The sequence below is a fragment of the Podarcis raffonei genome, chromosome 3 (assembly GCF_027172205.1).
Source record: "Podarcis raffonei isolate rPodRaf1 chromosome 3, rPodRaf1.pri, whole genome shotgun sequence".
Taxonomy (NCBI): Eukaryota; Metazoa; Chordata; class Lepidosauria; order Squamata; family Lacertidae; genus Podarcis; species Podarcis raffonei.
The window spans coordinates 64,827,103-64,845,759 of record NC_070604.1 but is presented as its reverse complement, the minus strand read 5'-3'; the positions used below and the strand labels follow the sequence as shown (position 1 = coordinate 64,845,759).

At 44.7% G+C, this 18,657-nt stretch overlaps 1 protein-coding gene across 1 annotated transcript; it reads left to right on the top strand.

The window, feature by feature from the left end:
- Positions 1 to 809: 809 nt before the first annotated feature.
- On the top strand, positions 810 to 16,229 carry NMBR (neuromedin B receptor). The gene is made up of 3 exons (XM_053382060.1): positions 810 to 1,800; positions 11,209 to 11,557; positions 13,351 to 16,229. The coding sequence occupies exons 1-3, from the start codon at positions 1,346 to 1,348 to the stop codon at positions 13,747 to 13,749; spliced, it is 1,203 nt and encodes a 400-aa protein (XP_053238035.1). The 5' UTR covers positions 810 to 1,345; the 3' UTR covers positions 13,750 to 16,229.
- The last annotated feature ends 2,428 nt before the right edge of the window (positions 16,230 to 18,657 follow it).

The window sequence follows — 18,657 nt, the reverse complement described above, 5'->3', positions numbered from 1 at the left end:
GGAGTGCAGCCGAGATGGCCCCGGGGTCCCTTCCAATTCTATGGTTCTATGATGTCCCTGTACAGTGGTACCTCAGGTTAAGTTCCATAATTTGTTCCGGAGGTCCGTACTTAACCTGAAACTGTTCTTAACCTGAAGCACCAATTTAGCTAATGGGACCTCCTGCTGCTGCCGCGCCGCTGGAGCACGATTTCTGTTCTCATCCTGAAGCCAAGTTCTTAACCTGAAGCACTATTTCTGGGTTAGCGGAGTATGTAACCTGAAGCGTATGTAACCTGAGGTACCACTGTAGTCTAAAGCTAAGATGGGGAGAGGCTCCGGAGTAATTTTCAGCACCAAGAGACGGACAGCTCCATTTCCTTGGCCGCCCCCGGACATTTGAACCTTCAGGCTGAAAAGCGTCTCCTTCCGCCCGGCGCTCTCTGTCACCCCGGCACTCTTGTGTCTGCCAGTTTGGGGTCTCAAGGAACATTCCTACAGAGCTTTGCAGCCCAGTCCTATGCAGGCTGACTCAGAAGTCAATTCCAAGGCAGTATGCATAGGATCGGAGCCTGGAAGCGCCACGCTGTCCACGTCTGCTGAGTTCACTAGGGCTTACTCCCAGGAAAGTGAGCCTAGAAGGGCTGTAGCCTTAGACGTGCCGTTACGCCCGAACCCATAAACTCGACCAGGCAAGTCCAGCAGCTTGGAAAACCTTTTGGGGCCGCAGCCTCTTGTGGTCACTTCCCCCGCCCCTGTCGCGGGGAAAGCCTCTGTCTTTAACTTGGGTGCTACGCAAAGGAGGAGAGCCGCCCCCTCCATTCAGCGCCAAGAGACCAAGTTGGTGGCTTTTCTCTAACTGTTCGCTCCTCCTTGCGGACCCTCGCGCGTATAAAGGGCTGGTGTTGCGCGGAAAGCAGGGAAAATAGAACCCGGCTTCTGCCCGGCAGGAGCTGTCCAACCTCAGCTGCTCCACGCTCTGAAGAGAGGAGCAGAGCCGTCCAGGCTTTCCTAGAAAGAGGAGCCGCCAGCATCGCCCAGCAGAATCGCGCGACTCTTTTCGCCTGCTTCACCTCGCAAAAGACCCAACAGGCTGGATACCGATTTCTTGACTAAGATCCTACCTAAACAGCACTTACTTGAACAGAAAGCCTTTGGGACTCCGGAGGGACTTCCTTCTGCAGAAGCATCCCAGGAAAGCTTGCCCCGACGGTCGTCTGGGTTGTCCAAAACCTGGGCTCTCCTTTGGAAGAAGAGACAGGTTTGCCTTTGAGCGCATCATCCTGTGCCTGTCCGTCTGGGGGTGCGGGAAGGCGCAGAAGTCTGGGCACCCGGAGAGAGCCCCGTTCCTTCGACGGGCGAGGCTATGTCGTTCAGCTGGACGGGGCTGGGCAGCAGCGCGTCCGCCTGGGGCAACCTGACAGCGGAGGGCAACGGCAACGGCAGCGGCGAGGCGGACCCGGCTCTGGGCCAGGCGCCAGAGCGGCTGCCCTCGTCGCATCAAGCCCGGGCGCTCTTCATCATCCGCTGCGTGGTGCCCTCGCTGTACCTGCTGATCATGGCGGTGGGCTTGCTGGGCAACGCCACCTTGCTGAAGATCTTCGTGGGCAGGAGCGCCGTGCGCAGCGTGCCCAACATCTTCATCTCCAGCTTGGCCGCCGGCGACCTGCTGCTGCTGCTCACCTGCGTGCCCGTCGACGCCTCGCGCTTCTTCCTCGAGGACTGGCTCTTCGGCGAGGTGGGCTGCAAGCTGCTGCCGGCCATCCAGCTCACCTCGGTGGGCGTCTCTGTCTTCACGCTCACTGCCCTCAGCGCCGACAGGTAAGACGAGGCGAGGGGCAGGCGGGAGAGGAGACACCCGGGGAGAGAGCGAGAGCGAGAGAGAGCGAGAGGGAGAGAGAGAGAGAGAGAGAGAGAGAGAGGCAGACAGACTGTCCGTCATAGAACTGGAGAGTTGGAAGGGACCACGAAAGACATCGAGTCCAACTCCCTGCAATGCTGGAATTTATTTTGTCAGAACCGTACAGAGAGACACAGAGAGGAAGAAAGTCACTGCCAGCCACAAAAGACTGACGGGGGGAAAAGGAAGAGAGAGATTCTTTCAAATTTACCTGGGCTACTCCTGCAGAGGGCTGGACTAGAAGATCCTTTGGGTCCCTTCCAACTCCACAGTTCTATGAATCTCCGTTTGTCCTGTTGGGCGTATCCTGGCTTTCATAGTTCCACGAGAGCCAGTCCAATGGGTGAATAATTTTCCTGTCTCTGGTAAAGGAAAACGCTTTCTTAGGCGAATTTCTGTCCCTTGTTTTTTTTAAAAATATTTTTTATTAAGGATTTTCTTGTTTTACAGAAGTGTAGTGCCTCGTATTTTTTCTTCTTCTTCCATGTAACATTTTTACAAATCCGTTTCATTTGTTGAGGCATTAGGGGGAGAAGAAAAAAGAAAGAAAAAAGAAAGGGGGGGGTGGAGAGAGGGAAGATGGATGGGGGTGGGGTCGGGTGGCGGTGTTTCTATTATGTTTAATGTATGTAGAGTTTGGTGTCAGCGTTGCTTGTGTTGTTCACTTGTGTTCCTTTGGTGGTGAGAGAGGTTGGGGTTGGCCTAGGGTGTGATTGTTTGCTTGTGATTGGCTGTGGTGATCTTTGTTTTTGTGTGTGAGTGGGGGTGTGTGTGTGTTTTGGATCAGGTTAGCCATATTGATTTGTATGCTGTTGGTGGATTATTGTCATTGTCCTGTTGGGTTGTGTATGTGATAAAGGGGAGCCATACCGGGGTGAAGGCGTCTTCTTCTGTTTGTCCCTGTGTCAGTTTCAGTTTATTAGTTAATTTTTCTAGTAGGGCTGTTTCCCATACTATTTGGTACCATTGGTCCATGCTTACTCCTGACAGGTCTCTCCAGTGTCTGGTTATGGTGTTTCTGGCTGCTGAGAGCAGGTGGGTTATGAGTTCTTCGAAAACCTCCTCCTAACAACAAAGGGAAACGGTAAAGGGACGGTATCCGCAATATACAAAATACTACTCCAAAACCCCGCAAATCCCCTAGACGCAATCAAAAAACAATGGGAGAATGACATAGGCTATGAGATTAACCCCACTCAATGGACCAGAATGTGGTCTAAACCCCCCTTTAAATCCATATCAACGAAAAGAAAAGAACTCACACTGAAACTCACCTACAGGTGGTACCTAACACCAAGGAAACTAGCACTAATACACCCAGGAACCTCACCAAAATGCTGGAGAGGGTGCACCTCCACAGGCACATACCTCCACATGTGGTGGGAGTGTCCCAAAATTCAACTATTCTGGACAACAGCCATACAAGAAATATGTAAAATAACTAAGCAAGTAATAGACATCACCCCAGAATTGGCCCTACTAAACATCTTCCAAGACAACAATGCCCATTTCTGTCCCTTGTTAAAGGCACGGATGCTCTGCTGAGATGGCCATCGGAGCAGGACTTCAGACTTACCGTAGTCTGTTGGCTCAGATGTAAGGTTACCCACCAAGAAGGGCTGGATTAGAGTTCTGCCTCCCTAAAGGCTCAGCGCACTGGATCATGTCTTGACTGCAAGGGGTATGGGTCCCATCACATGTGTAGGAGGTGAACCTGGCCCTGTGCAGCAGGTGTGCTCTCCAGAATTCCCATCCATCACTGGTCCCACTGCCTGGTGGCATTCAAAACCCACAGCATCAGAAAGGCACCTGCTGGCTGCCCATGGTCTGCAGTGTCCTTCTCTGGACCACTAATCAACCACAGACGATGGAAATGAACCGCTGCTCCTGTGTGGCTGTGCTATGTTGTAGCAATCCCATTCTTAATTTTTTCTTTGGAGATGAAGCATCACTTAACACACACACACACACACACACACACACACACACACACACGTTTCCATATCACACATAAATAATGCGTGGAAATTGCTGAGACAAAGGATGGGGCTTGCTCACTCACCTGGCATTAAAGAGGGCTTATTTTATTTCATTCTTCATTTATATGCCACCTTTTCCTCCAAGGTTCTCAAGGTGGTGTACATGGTTCTTCCTTCCCCCTTTTCTCCTTACAACAACTCTGCAAGGTAGGTTAGGCTTAGAGATAGTGACTAGCTTGAGGTCACCCAGTGAGCTTCATGGCTGAGTGGGGATTCGAATCCCGATCTTCCAGGTCACAGTCCAACACCCTAACCATTGCACCACACTGACTCTTGACAACTGCATGGAGAAACATGGCCATCAGTCACAATATCTAAATGGAGCTTCCCTTGTTAGAGGAAGTGCACTTTTGAATCTCAGGTGTTACAGGGGAGAAACAGGAGCCAATGGTTGCCTTCGTGCCCTGCTTGTGAGCATCCCAGAGGTATCTGACTGGACGCAGGTGTAAACAGACTGCAGGACACAAAGAACTTAGGGAGGATCTTACCCTTCTTTCAAATCTGGAGTGCTGCGTTCAATTAGGGGTGCCACCTTTTAAGAAGGACATTGACAAATTGGAGTGTGTCCAAAGGACTGTGAGAGGTCCAGAACCAAGTCCTTTGAGGAGCACTTTAAAGAGCTGGGAATGTTTATCCTGAAGGGGAGCTGTCTTCAAATAGTTTGAAGGCTGTCATGCATGAGATGGAACAGATTTATCCTGTCATTCAAAAGGGCAGAACTGAAATCCATCGTTAGAAATCACAGGAAATAAGATATAGACTCAGCACCGAGGAGAAATGTCCTAATGGTACAAGCTATTTGGGAGGGGAACAGGCTGCCTTGGGAGGTGGTGGGCTTACCTGCACTGGAGGCATTTAAGCAAAGGCTGGATGGCCACCTGTCAGGGATGCTGCAGGTGCATCTTGCTCTGTCAATCCATCACTAAATATTGGGCTAGCTGACCCCCATGCTCCCTCCCAATGCTATGATTCTATTAAATATTTGGCTCTTCAGTGTACTGGGAATGGAATCTTCCACTCTTGATCTTGATCTGAACTAGACACAGTGTGAGCCAAAATTAATGACCAGAAATGAGTTCTGTGCGATACTCAAAGGACTGGGAATATAAACCATCCTTCCCCATTTATATAAAAAGCGAACCAGGTTGTTAATAATGATTAGTGTTCAGGACTTTATGCAACTGCTTAAATGCAAAGAAGAATCTCACTCCCTATGAGGTTGGCAGAATTAAGAATATACATAGACTCAAGGGAGAGTGGCGAAGATCAGCAGTGACCAAGCAAGCATTTTGCTACATGTACATCAAGTAGGGTTCATCAACAATGCTGGCACCAACTTGCTTTCTTATTGAAGCCGAACAAACTGTAGCTTAGGTAGCAAAAGAGGTTGCAGCATATATTTGAAGTCTGTGTGGGGCCACTTCCTTTGAAAGAAAAAAGTATTTTCCAAAGTAGCAAACCATAGGATGGCCTCTCAAAAGTTTTGTGTATTATCCTTATCACAATTCTTCTTACTAAGATTTCTTACCTGTTCTTCACTCTAAGGATCCAATGTAGGTCAGAACAAAAAAATAATATGAAGATATGGAACTGTGGTGCCCTTAACATCATTGGTGTTGAAGTGGAACAGTAGTTCCCCACTACTACTTTCTGGGCTTTTACCTCCAGAAAGGACTGAAGCCTCCACAACACACTGCACCTCCTAGTTGTAGTACTGCCAGGCAGCCCAGAAGGCTCTCATGGTTGATGATCCTGCAAGATGCCAAGCGGTCCAGCTTCTCTGTATACAGCATAATGCTGTGGTCCTCCCAGAGGTATTTTGTTGCTGTGCAATACCCAGCAAGGTTGAAGAACGTAAGATGAATCCTGCTGGATCAAGCCAATAGCACACCTAGTCCACCTTCTTCTCATACTGGCCAGCTTTATGCCTATATAAGTACACAAGCACAACCTGATTAAAGAGCACTCTCCCCTCTCCCTGCTCCCAGAAACTGCTTTTCATATTTAACTAGCCATCTGCCATGGATGCTTTAGCTGAGTTTCCGGCATTGCAGGGGGTTGGACTAGATGACCCTTGGGATTCCTTCCAACTCTACAGTTCTTTGATTCTATGAACTGTCACATGGGGAGTGGAATAAAGTCAGGGGTATTTTTTTATTTCCATACTAGGCCCAGTTTCTCCTTTCTCCTTAGTTCACAATGCTCAATACAGTATCTCATACTTTCCTTTCTTGGACATTTTTTTTTGGTAAAATGGAGAACCAATGTCAATCCAAACAAGGTTTTAACAGGTGGCAAGATTCTAGGATTTTGTCTAACTCTACAGAATCATTTTGTCAATAGGAGTTTGAAATTGTCAGTCAGCTGGACAGGCATTTTTGCTGAGTGGCATTCACATTATGTTCCAAACAAAATGAGATCCAAAATACATTTTGTTTTGTTTTGTTAACTTTCACTTATATATAGACCTAATTATTCTTTACATGGTCCTTTCCCACTTCCTTATTAATTAATTAGTCCTGGACTTTTTCTGTGTTGCAAGCCTTTTGGGAAAACATTTCCGCCAATTCCATGTAATCAATCACCTTCATCTGCCATTCTTCCAGAGTGGGTAAATCTTGTGTCTTCCAATATTTTGCAATGAGTATTCTTGCTGCTGTTGTAGCATACATGAAAAAAGTTCTATCCTTATTTGGCACCAATTGGCCGACTTTGCCCAGAAGAAAGGCCTCTGGTTTCTTCTGAAAGGTATATTTAAATACCTTTTTCAATTCATTATATATCATTTCCCAGAAAGTCTTAATCACTCTTACACTCTTGTTTCCATGCTATTTAGAATTCTTACACTCTTGTTTCCATGCTATTTAGAATTCATAGCCATGACTCATCAAAAATGTGCCTCCATCTGAATGCCAATTTCCTTGAGAAATGGAAAGGCAAGAAGTTCCACACAAAAAATGAATACTGATTGAACCTAACCACTTCTCTAGCCATTTCACATGAACCCTTTCAGATTATCTATGAACATATAAATCGTTTATTTGTGCTGGTAGCAGGGTTGCATTACTTCCCTGCAATTTCCCTGTTCTTCAAAAGTGTCCTGTCAGAAAATGTATTTGTTTGTAAAAATGGGTATACTTAGAAATTAACCTCCAGAGTTTATAGAACTACTCTAAATAAAGTATCCTGAAAACTGACCATCCGTTTTCCCTTCTGGAGATCATTAGTAAGGGATTTGTTTAATGGAGCCACACACTTACCTATCAAAACTCCCCCATATAACTAAAATGGCAACACTCACAAACAAGAGGGAGGTCTATCAGCAGGCTTGGGGGAATCCTGAGGTCTGCAGAAGTAAAAAAACAAAAACATGTTGGGGAAAAGTTGGAGGAAGCCCCCAAACAGGTTACTAAAGACTGAGCATGCTCAGTGGGTATGGAATGTTCACTGCCTGCTGTGGGTAGGGCAGAAACATTGGGTGTGGGAGGGACTTGAATGGAACCCCTTGCATGGCCGGCAAATGCAATTCTGTTGCAGTTTCCACTTGTTAAGATACTCGACATACTAAACATATTATGTGGCATTATCTCTTTCTCTGTGAATGAGTATTGCACTTTCTGAGTGAGCAGAAAGAAGAAAAGGAAATGAAAAGGAGACAGCAAGCTTCTTTCAATAAAGATAGGTAATAGTTCATCTCCACTGAAGAACAGATATATTTTGCACATTTCATTTATTCTGGCACTCTATGTATCCAGGCTACGGCTCTGAAATCTCCCCACCAATTTGCTTTGGCAAGCCTGTTTACTATCGCAGCCCTAGCCGTCAGCATTCTGCAATATCACAGGGAGACTTTATCTCATTCCTCCTTTTAAATTCTTGTACCTGCCACAGACCCTTTCAATGCCCAGAGAGGAAACATTTTGCATGGTCCCATGGCATCAATAATATTACAAGGTTAGAAAACCAGCATTTCCTCCATGACTGGCCTCACCTTTCCGCTATTTGTGCTTGCAAGCAACTGATATGCGGAGCTGACCTTCTTTGCTAGTAATTATGTCTCTAGGAGATAGGCATTGATCTTGCTTATCTGAGCATGTCTGCTTCAAGACGCTTGATTTGTCTCTATGCAATTGGAAGAGCCCGTGCACACAGCCAACTATATCAAACTTTTTTAATGGCATTCGGAGATGCATCCACACTGGAGAGCACTGATATGCTGAAACATTTTCACTTCCTGGTCTGCAATGTACCGTGTCTGCTTCAGGGCACTGTAAGGAACTTGTTTAGCTTCCCAGCTTTGAAGTAGCCATGCCAGTCTTGCGAAGGGACAGTAACATATTGTGGCTGCTATGCAGGGGGTGCTTCCAGGGGCTGTGTGGGGTGGCTGATGAGCCCTTCATCTTTTGCCACTCACCCTGCAGATTACATGGTCATCTCCAGAACACAGAAGACCTTTTCTGTGACCTGTTCGCAGCAGTGCAAAGAAAACTGCCTGATTGGGCTTCCTACAGCAAGCACAGGCTTTTCTGTGGGGGCTTCATTTCAGTTTTCAGTCTGTGTGGGGGACTCCTTTCTTTGGTGACAAGATTCTCTGCAGGACTGAAAGGCTCATGTTTATGTCATTCATATTTTTAGCTGGTGCAGGAGCCCCTACAAGTTAAAGACACCCTCCCCTTTCCCACAGACTTGACCCAGCTTGCTACACCCCCCAACTATTTGGGCAAGGGCAGAAAGCATACATTCCAGGGCTAAAACTGAATAACTACCTGTTTAATTTGGCCTTTAGATATAATTAACAGGGCTGTGCACAGACCCCTGATGCAGCCTGTGGCCCCTGGATCAGGCCATTTTGCCTTTCACCGCACTGGGAGCCACCCATCCCAGATCTGTCCCTGAAGCAATTTGGGGGCAAGGCTAATGGATTTTAAAGGGTTTTTATAAATGCTATTTTAGTATACAATTAAAATAGGATATGGAAAAGGTCTGGAGGGGTTACACCAGCATTCTGAGGGATCAGATACTCTATAGAGAGGGTGGGAAGGAGAGGTCTGGCAGGAAAGGCACCCACCCCCCATTTCTGCACAAAGATGCATCCATCCAGTAGGCTTCTCTTTCTTCTGGTTTCTCTGTATTCTTTTTGTTTATGCCTGCTTCTCCTCCCTGCTTGATGCCCTGCCACATGACAGCACTGGATGGCTATGGGCTTGTTGGTTTGTAGTGGGGGAGGGAGAGAAATAAGGAAGAATGGGACTGAACAAAGCCGGCAACCATGGACCCTTGAGTTCCACTCCAAGCCCTGAAAGAGCATGCACATTTTATGAGGAGCAAAACACTGCCTCAACCAGCCTTGAACATGGCACAGTTCCCTCCAAATAAGCCCAGTTTGTCTCAGGTTTAGGGCCTTGGCTGAATTAGGGCTGAACACAGCCCTAATAACTGAAGACGTAAGAGTAATAACTGAAGACATAAGAACATCTTTTATGGCTACTTCCCCCCCATATGTACAGACTCTGCAGTGCTCAAACATTCACCACAGATCAAACAGTCCAGTCCCTTTGTGTAATAAAATGGCATTTGTGCCTGTGGCATGCATATTGTCGCCCTGCCTTAGAACCAGCACGATAGCCAGAAATGTAAGTCTCCCCTGCTATTCCTAAGTGGTGCTCTTGGATAAGCAGGAGCATTTTGTACATCCCTCAGTATTTAGGACGATTATTTGCATTTGATAGTTTCCTCTCTAGCCCGTAATATACTCCAAGGAAGGGTTTCAGCACCAAACAAGTTAACCCCCATGGTCTTCTGTTCATGAACATTAAATAGGAACACTGCTAACATAAGCTTTGGTCTGTAAGCTGTACATGCATACAACTCTTGACAGAGTTCTTATTTGCCCTTGTATGGCACCAGAGCATCTCTCTTGTGAGCATGTGAGATTTTGGAGCCTGCGTTTTTTCCTCTCTCCCACAACGCTCTGCAAAGGGCTGTCTAGATTTACATGGGGATTTAGACTTACTAAGGGGATTTCCTAATCTAATCAACATGCTTATCGGTTTGCACAATGGTTAACAAAAGGAACAAATCTCCAGCTCCAAATTCCTGGACATCATTAATCATATCTGTTACCGCTGGGAAAGTGTCTAAAAGTGTATTTGTTTTTGTTTAAAAGCAAATAAAAAATGTGAGGAAGAAAAAGAAAAGAAAGCTTGAAGGCACTTGCTGCTCGAGGGCTGAAGACAAATAGTTTTCATTACACTTGCCAGACTGTGGTAGAAATAATTGCAGAGGGCGGGGGAGCTTGTCTCTGTTATGTGAGGCTGAAATGCATGTCCTTAGGGACCAATTTACGGATCAACTGGGGTTAGTCCTCCATGTAATGAATTTTCATGAAGGGTTGCGATGGCATTATTTCAACATCCTGAAGTGAGTCAAATGCCAACTGTACTATTGGCGTTAGCTGTGCTAAAGGGAAACTAGTTCTAATGTTTGTATTTAATTTAAAAAGGATTAATTTATAAAATAAAATGGATAAGCAGGAGATCAGGGCTAGTTGAACGTTGTGTTCCATGATGTCAACGTCTTCTCCCCCACTCCCAAATGTGGGAAGGCTGTCAGAAGATACTCAGTGGTGAAGAGGTGGCACTCTGCACATGTTCATAGTTTCCAGAGGAAGGGTTGTAGCTCAGTGGTAGAGCCCCTGCTTTGCAGGCAGAAGGTCCCTCGTTCAGTCCTTGGCCTCTCCAGGTTCTACTGGGAGAGATCCCCACCTGAGAGCTGCTGCCAGTTAGTGCAGACAATGCTGAACTGGTGGACCAATGGTCTGAGCTTCCTTTGTCCTACTATATTATTACTTCACAAAGGCATAGACCTTGGTAATTTTGGTAGAATGGCACCCTGTCTGAGGCTGAAATTTGGAACCCCCAAATGAGTTTTCTTAATGATGGATCTTCTCAATTTTGTGCCCCTTTCACTTGGTGCCCTGTGCGGGGGAACCACCCGCATCCCCCTTATATCCAGTCAATTTGACCCTTCTATACATTGCTAAATGTGGTGACTACATGTCTTTTCTGTAGCCAGTCACTTGTTCATTTGTTGCATTCTTCCCTGTGTCTTTCTCTGCTTCCAATTCTGCCCGCTTCCTGCAATACAGAAGCAGATGGGTAATGTCTCGTCAGGTCTCTTGAATGGACATACGAGGCTCCTATTTGTTAACTGCAGGAAGCCATCTCCTTTCAATAAAAGCTGCATTCTTTGAAAAAGAATTGACTCTAATTTTCCCTCATACGCTTTTAGGTACAAAGCAATTGTCAATCCAATGGATATTCAAGCACCCAACGCAGTCCTGTGGACCTGTATCAAAGCTATTGCCATCTGGATAATATCCATTCTGCTAGCAGTTCCTGAAGCCGTATTCTCTGAAGTAGCAAACATCAACGACGCGGATAACGTCAGTTTCACAGAATGCATACGGTATCCCTTGAAGGATGATTTGCATCCAAGGATCCATTCAGTGATGATACTTTTGGTATACCTCCTTATCCCGCTCACCATCATTAGTGTTTACTATTACCATATTGCAAGGACTTTAATTAAGAGTGCACATAATCTACCTGGAGAAAACAGTGCACAATCTAAAAGACAGGTAAGTGGCCCATATGTAAGCTAGAACCTCTTATGGTCATGCAAGCCAGGCCACTTATTATTTCAAAGTACTAAGGTATTCCTAATTATATTGTTGCTCATATATTACCCCTGAGAGCCAACTCCCTCTCCACCATCAACTTGGCTTGAGAAATACTGTACCACATTGACTGTCTGCTGAATGCCAATGAAAGAAGGATAAAAATATTTGCTCAAGGCAGAATTATTGCCGGACTTTGTAATTTAGACTAGTCTGAACCTGTAATGGATTTTCACGGGTTCCTGTAGCTTCCATTGCAGGATTTGCCTGGGTATAATGTGATCCCCCTAGTGCCTAAGCCCTGCACAGCAATGAAATAATATTCTGTGTCAACATCAAGAGGCTTCTGCAAAGGTCTAGCAGGGCTCCTAGATGTCAGGATTCCCTGGATTCCAGTTATATTCTGGTTTGGAGCCCATTACTGATTGTGTTTCAGATTTCTCTGCTGTACTTTTCCCTACCCCAGCTAATAAGATACACAATAGTTGTTGCTTTTTACAAGTCTGAATTACATGTTTAATGAGAGGAGTAGATATTGCTTTAGTAATGGTGATTGGTTTCATGAAAATGAAAACAGATGGAGTAGGCAATTTATACAGCCCTAAGGGAAGCATTGGAAATAGATCACAAACCAGTGGACTGTAGATAATTTGCACACAGCTATTATAGGCTACTGCTTTGAGCGCTCTTCATTAGAAGTAAAGTCCACCCAAATCAATGTGTCTTGTACCAAGAGGAATGGCTGTGGAATAATGTATTTGGACAAATACAATTTGCATGAAATTTGTATAAAATTCTCATATTTGTGAACAAAGTTAATATAAGACTATAGTTATTAGCAGAATGTGCTGCACTATTCCACAATAAAAAAATTGCAGGACTTCACTTTTTTGGAGCTATTTAGGCCAATGGAAAACTATCCTGTAAATGGCAAGAAACCCTCAGAAAAGGGCTATTTCTTTACCTTTGTCCCTCTACTGAGTTCTCATCAGTCTATAATCAATTGTTGGATGGTCCAGTGCTGCATACACAGTGATTCATGTCTAATTATGCCTCTGTGTGTCTCCTCTAATGCAGACTTCTTCATTTTTGGGTTCCCAGATGTTGGACTCTCAACCTGCATCATCCATGACCATTCTTGGGGGTGATGGGAGTTGTGGTCCAACAATATCTGGGGACCCAAGGTTGAAAATGTCTGCTCTAACAGAAGTTTGGCAGAGGGTGTGCTTTGACCTTTTTGGGATGGGTGGAAGAACTGCATCAAAGGATGCCCCATGCTCCCTTTTAACAGGCAGTTGGTGAAATTAAAGATACAGTCCTTGAACGCTTTGGTACTCGTCTGTTTTGGCTCCCAAACGCCGCAAACCTGGAAGTAAGTGTTCCTGTTTGAGAACATTTTTTTGGAAGCTGAACGTCTGACACGGCTTCTGTGGCTTCCAACTGAGTGCCGGAAGCTCCTGCAGCCAATCAGAAGCCACGCCTTAGTTTTTTAACTTTTCAGAAGTCAAACGGACTTCTGGAATGGATTCTGTTCGAGAACCAAGGTACGACTGTACAGTAGAATGATATGAAGTAGAATATGCAGCTTAATGGATCTGTACTTGAAAACATCTTAGAACTTATTAATGCAAACGGGTTTAATTGCCTTCTGATGCTACTCACTTTACTAATTGTATACGAATGCATTGTGAAAGCTCATGTGGAGCATAACATTGTACTGTGACTGATTATTTCTGCTCACTTCATCTTTTTAGATGGAAACACGAAAGCGCCTGGCCAAAATTGTGCTGGTCTTCGTTGGGCTTTTTGCAGTATGCTGGTTGCCTACCCATGTCCTATACATGTACCGGTCCTTTAACTACATGAAGATCGACCCATCACTTGGCCATATGGTTGTTACGTTGGTAGCCCGAGTGCTCAGCTTCTGCAATTCTTGCGTAAACCCATTTGCCCTCTACTTCCTCAGCGAGAGCTTCAGGCGGCATTTCAACAGTCAGCTTTGCTGTCGCATAATGCCTCGTCCACAGAGATCTGCCAGCTACCTGCACAGTTCCTCGGCCATTCGAATGACTTCAATGGAGAATGCCAGGAACACTGTTACCATGACAACACTACTGAATGGACACAGCCCAAAACAAGATATAGCATTGTGATTTAACCAGTGCAATGAATGAGCTTGGAATGAGCTGGGTTTAAGCTATATATTTTTGTTGCCAATCAAAATTCCTTAAAACAGAAAATTGATGAGCAGTCCCTGATCTAGGGATGATTGTTTTAAAATTTATCTTCATGTTGGTTTTGTAGGAATTAGGAATATTATTCCTCACTTAAAAAGGTATTTGGTTGGTTGGAATTGCTGAACATAAAATAAGAAAAACGCACACTATAAAAAGAAACATGCATGATAGGTTGTTTTTTAAGAAAGGAAAAAGTATTGATGTACTTAAATGATAACTTGAAGGTGGGGACGCTTTGGAAACTGTGGCTGGGTTTAATATCTTCTCACAAAAGATTATCCTCTCAATCCAGAAAATAAGATATGTATACTCTGTTAATGTGCATGTATATCAATTTGTAGCTTCACATAGCTATGCTTCTCCAGTCACCATTGAACTTAATACACATATCTAATGAGGATGGGAAAATACATTCTGATTCAGGTCACAAGCCATGTAGAACAAAGCAGGATTAGAGATGGATCAGTGCCTATATATGCAAACTGGACAGCTACATATTATGCACGGTTAGGTTAGGTAGCACTGATAAATTAGGAACATGCACTAGGATTATTGGCTCTTGATTCTGCCTATGGGGCATAGTGTTAACCAACTGCAAACTGTCATCATAAAGGCTAATTCTTCTCACCCACTGCACATGCTAAGATTTTAGGTGTATCCAACAGGTGAAGCAGTTTGATCATTTTGCCAGAAGGATAGATTGCCTGATGGCTACAATGAGCTGTGCAAGCTTTTTATAACACCTCAGCTTACAAAAAACCCACACTACTCATTATTTCACTTTGCTTCATTTCTCTGGCTTGCCAGCTCCTCGTCCTTCCAACCTCATCTGATACCACCACACGTTTTATTTGTTTTACCGCATTATGTTTTGCACCAGAGAGCAGTGAACATCTGTGGTCATTTAACAATGAACGAATGAATAAATGGATGGTTATAAATAATTCATTGAGAACAATGCTGTTAAGTGTACCTAACTCTGACAGACAGGCTCCTCTGTTGCGACGTAGGTAATTTCACACGTGCGTCATTTTTCAGAAAGTCTACGGCTCTTTTTAAGGCCTTAAAAATTTAAATGCCTCTTTCTCTGTGTTCCATTTTAAGCAATGTCAAATCCCACCTTGGTGTTCCTCCCCATCTCTTAGATGAATAGTCCCATACACTGTTGGTCAGAAAGGATTGTGGCATGCAACCATTCTTAGCGTGCTGAAACTATCAGGCACCCTCAGAACACTAGAAAGTCTCTTCTTCTCAAAGACACTTGGTGGACTCAGCACACCGATTGAAATTAGAGCTCTTCTCACCACAGGATCCCATCTATAGCAATGTTTTGCAATATCTCCAGTGGACAATATTGCAAAATGTCCCGGCCAAAAGCAGCTGCAGTGCTAAGGCAATTTATCTCACCTCTCAGCCCTAAATCCATCCATCTCACTTTTTAGGGCTTGCCAAGTCCTCCTGGCCCTCTGAATCTGCCCCGCTACCTTTCTCTCTTCGCTATCTTTGTCAGATTCCTCTGCATTTATGCCACCTCTTCTGGTAGCCTCTATCTCACTAGCAACTCCATTGATCTCGCCTCCTTTTCCTCTAACCTCCACTCAGCACAAGAGGCTGGAGTCAGTAGGAGGATGCAGTGTTGGGGTGGGACTGCTGAAGGGGCATGGCATCAATGGAGGGATGGGGCTGGTGGAGGAGCATGGCATCAGTGTGGGCCTAGCAACACCCCAGTTCATTTTCTACTCACAAAGCCCCTTTATGTGTATAAAACATAGAGGACAGCAGCATTTTTGAGGTCAATAACACGTGTCATTTCAGCGTTGGGATGTTGCCAAACATTTCTGGCCAGAGTGTTCCTTGGTGAAAGCAGCATCTTTAATAGGAAGGAATGGCCAGCTTTAATGATTGCCATTTATTAACAGCCCCTCTCTTCTTTCATTTTCTGTGGCCTGAGCAGCTTGAGCAAAGTTCTTCCCATGGATGGATGGAGCATGAGCTAAATGGGTGCAAAGTATGATGAGGGTAGAAGAGACTGAAAAGGTGTGACCCTCAGATCTTGGCAGAAGACAAAAACACAACAGCAACCAACATTGTCACAGCTGTGCATTTATAGCTCCTTGTGGACAGGAAATGAGCACATCTTGACTGCATTGAACTGCAAACATCTTGTCCCAAGTTCAATGTGAGCAAAATAAATGGGTTTTCCATGCTGTGTGACATCTGTGAATTGTAATTGCCCTGAAGTTCTATGGAAAGTTTTTAATTGTTGTGTTGGTATAAAATGGTGTCTTGTCTTTCCCCATCACTGTAGCTTGTGGTTCAGTAAAGTTTGTCAATGTTCAGATTTATATGTGAGCTGACTCTATATACTAATAATAATAAATTAAGCATGGACGGACTGTTCTCTATTAGCAAGTTTGCTACAAAGCACACACACACACACACACACACTTAATAAACCCCAATCTGGAAATATTTAGTTGCACTTAAGGCTGAAATCCTATGCCCTGTCTTGAACAAAGTGGGACTTACTTCTGAGTAAATGAGTAAACATGCATAGGGTTGAGCTGCATGTCCCATTGAAGACTGTGATAGCTCTAGCTGCAGCTAGAGATGCTGGATGCTTGGATCCAGTTATAAGTTTCCAAGTCTCCTCTCAGAGGAGAAATGATCATAAATGGAGCCCCTCAGACCACACAAACTCCTCTCCCTTATCCAACAATGGCAGCAACAGCAATGTTCATGGAAAGACAGGGAGAGCTCATCTCTTTTTGCTTAGCCTCTAATGCACCAATGCGGGAGGTGGGGGAACACTGGATCTAGACACATCAAAGAATCATTTCAGTTAAATGCGTTGTAAACAAGGGTTGCCATATTTCAAAAACCAGGACACCTCGAAAATTGTTATTTTAGGAAGCCCTATGTAAACTTTGTATGAGGTTGGCAAAAACAGAACTCCACAGCGCCATCTGTGTCACAGTGTGTGGCGTTCGTATGGAGGCCCCGGTCGTCTCACAGACTATTGACCCGTACACCACTAATCCACTGCCACCAACCAGGTCCTCCCCGATAAAATCACTTAGTCTTAGTCAGGTTCTCAAGGTAACAAAGAAGAGTGTAGTTTGCTGTAGACACAAACAAACTTCAACTGCATTCCAAACGTTGTTACTCTTTACCTTCTTGGTCTTATTTTATCCTGTCTCTATCTCTTCTACCTCCCCTCACACAAGAACCCACTGCACTAACTGTCTTTCTGTTTCCAATTGCCTGCCAACTGCTTTTCCAACTGCCTTTCCCAACCAACCAACCCACTAAAACCAACCAACTACCCACCATCAACTAACTCAAACCTCAGGCTAAGCCCTTTTATAAATGGGTAGGCTCCGCCTCCGCTTCCCTATTGGTCTACATTTTTAACCCTTTCTCTTCCCGCTGCACAGACAGTTTTAAATGAATGGGCAAATGCCACACAGTGTTATAGTGCATAAACAACGTATATAAAGAACTTTTTCCTGGCCAATGTAGCTGAGTCCACAGATTTTGGGAGCTTGCCTCAAATGATTAAAATCTAGGCCTAACAACAACTAAAATCTGCACACCTTCAGACATCACTAGTACTAGTGCCAGGGCTGGCCCAATACATTTTGCTGCCTGAAACATCACCTCCTGTTCCATGTGCAGAAGCTGACCAGACTGGCAGCTGAATCTGCCAATTGGTCAGTGTGTGGGGTTCACCTAATGAGCCCCGTCAGTAGAAGCCCTGAGCAAGGGCTTCTGCTTGTACAATGGGGCTTCCCTTCTCTCCTCTCCCTGAGTGCCCCAAAATTGGCTCAAAGGGAGTGTTAGCAGAACTCTCAGAGCAGCAAATGGGGTAAAGAGATGGGAGGGGGAATCAATCTATATTGTATAGTTGGGAAAGGTTCAGAAATGGACAACCAAAACGATCAAGGGAATGGAGCTTTCTTCCGCTATGAAGAAAGGTTGCAGCATTTAGGACTTTTTAGTTCAGAGGAAAGGCAAGAGGCGAGAAGTTTATAAAATTATGCATGGCTAGTAAGTGACTAGAGAAAAGTTTTCCCCTTTCATAACACTAGGATTCATGGACATCCAATGAAGCAGAGTGTTGGAAGATCCAGGGCAGATAAAAGCAAGGACTTCACCACACAGGGTACTGGTTCCTTCATGCAGCAGTGATGGCCACCAGCCTGGGAGGGAGCAAATCCTATCAACTCTGAATGATAGGATTCTCAGGGTCACAGTTCATTTATCAACCATTTGACAATACAGTAGTTTTCTACTTTTTCTCCATATTTCTTTTTCTCCTATATTTTTGTAAGAAAAATGGTCGTCATGCTGTAATATCAACTTCATGCATGGTGACAGCACAGCAGGCAAGCGAGCAAGTAAGGGAGGTGATAAGTGAGTCCAGGCAGGCTGCTGAGGAAGGAGTGGCATTTAAAGGAGAGCAGAAGGAACTTCACAGAGTGGTTTTCCATTAAATGGTGCTGGAGTGCCGTTTAAAGGAAGGTGGGAAGCAATTTGGCCAAGTGCTCTATGAAGTGATGCTTAAGGAGGGTGGGAGAACATTCATAGGGGAATCATAGCTATGTTATAACATTACACTATATACAAAGTCAGAACAGTTTCTTTCAAGCTCCTTTGGATGCTTGCTGTTCAGTTTCATCAAAATTAGCTTGAGTTTTTGATACAAATTGCAATAGCTTTAAATATTTGCACATATGCTCCATGAAACTTGCAAACCTTGGAATGCCTTGATAACTTTGCGAAATAGGTCTGGCAGATATGTTCAAAGGTGAAGCATGAAAA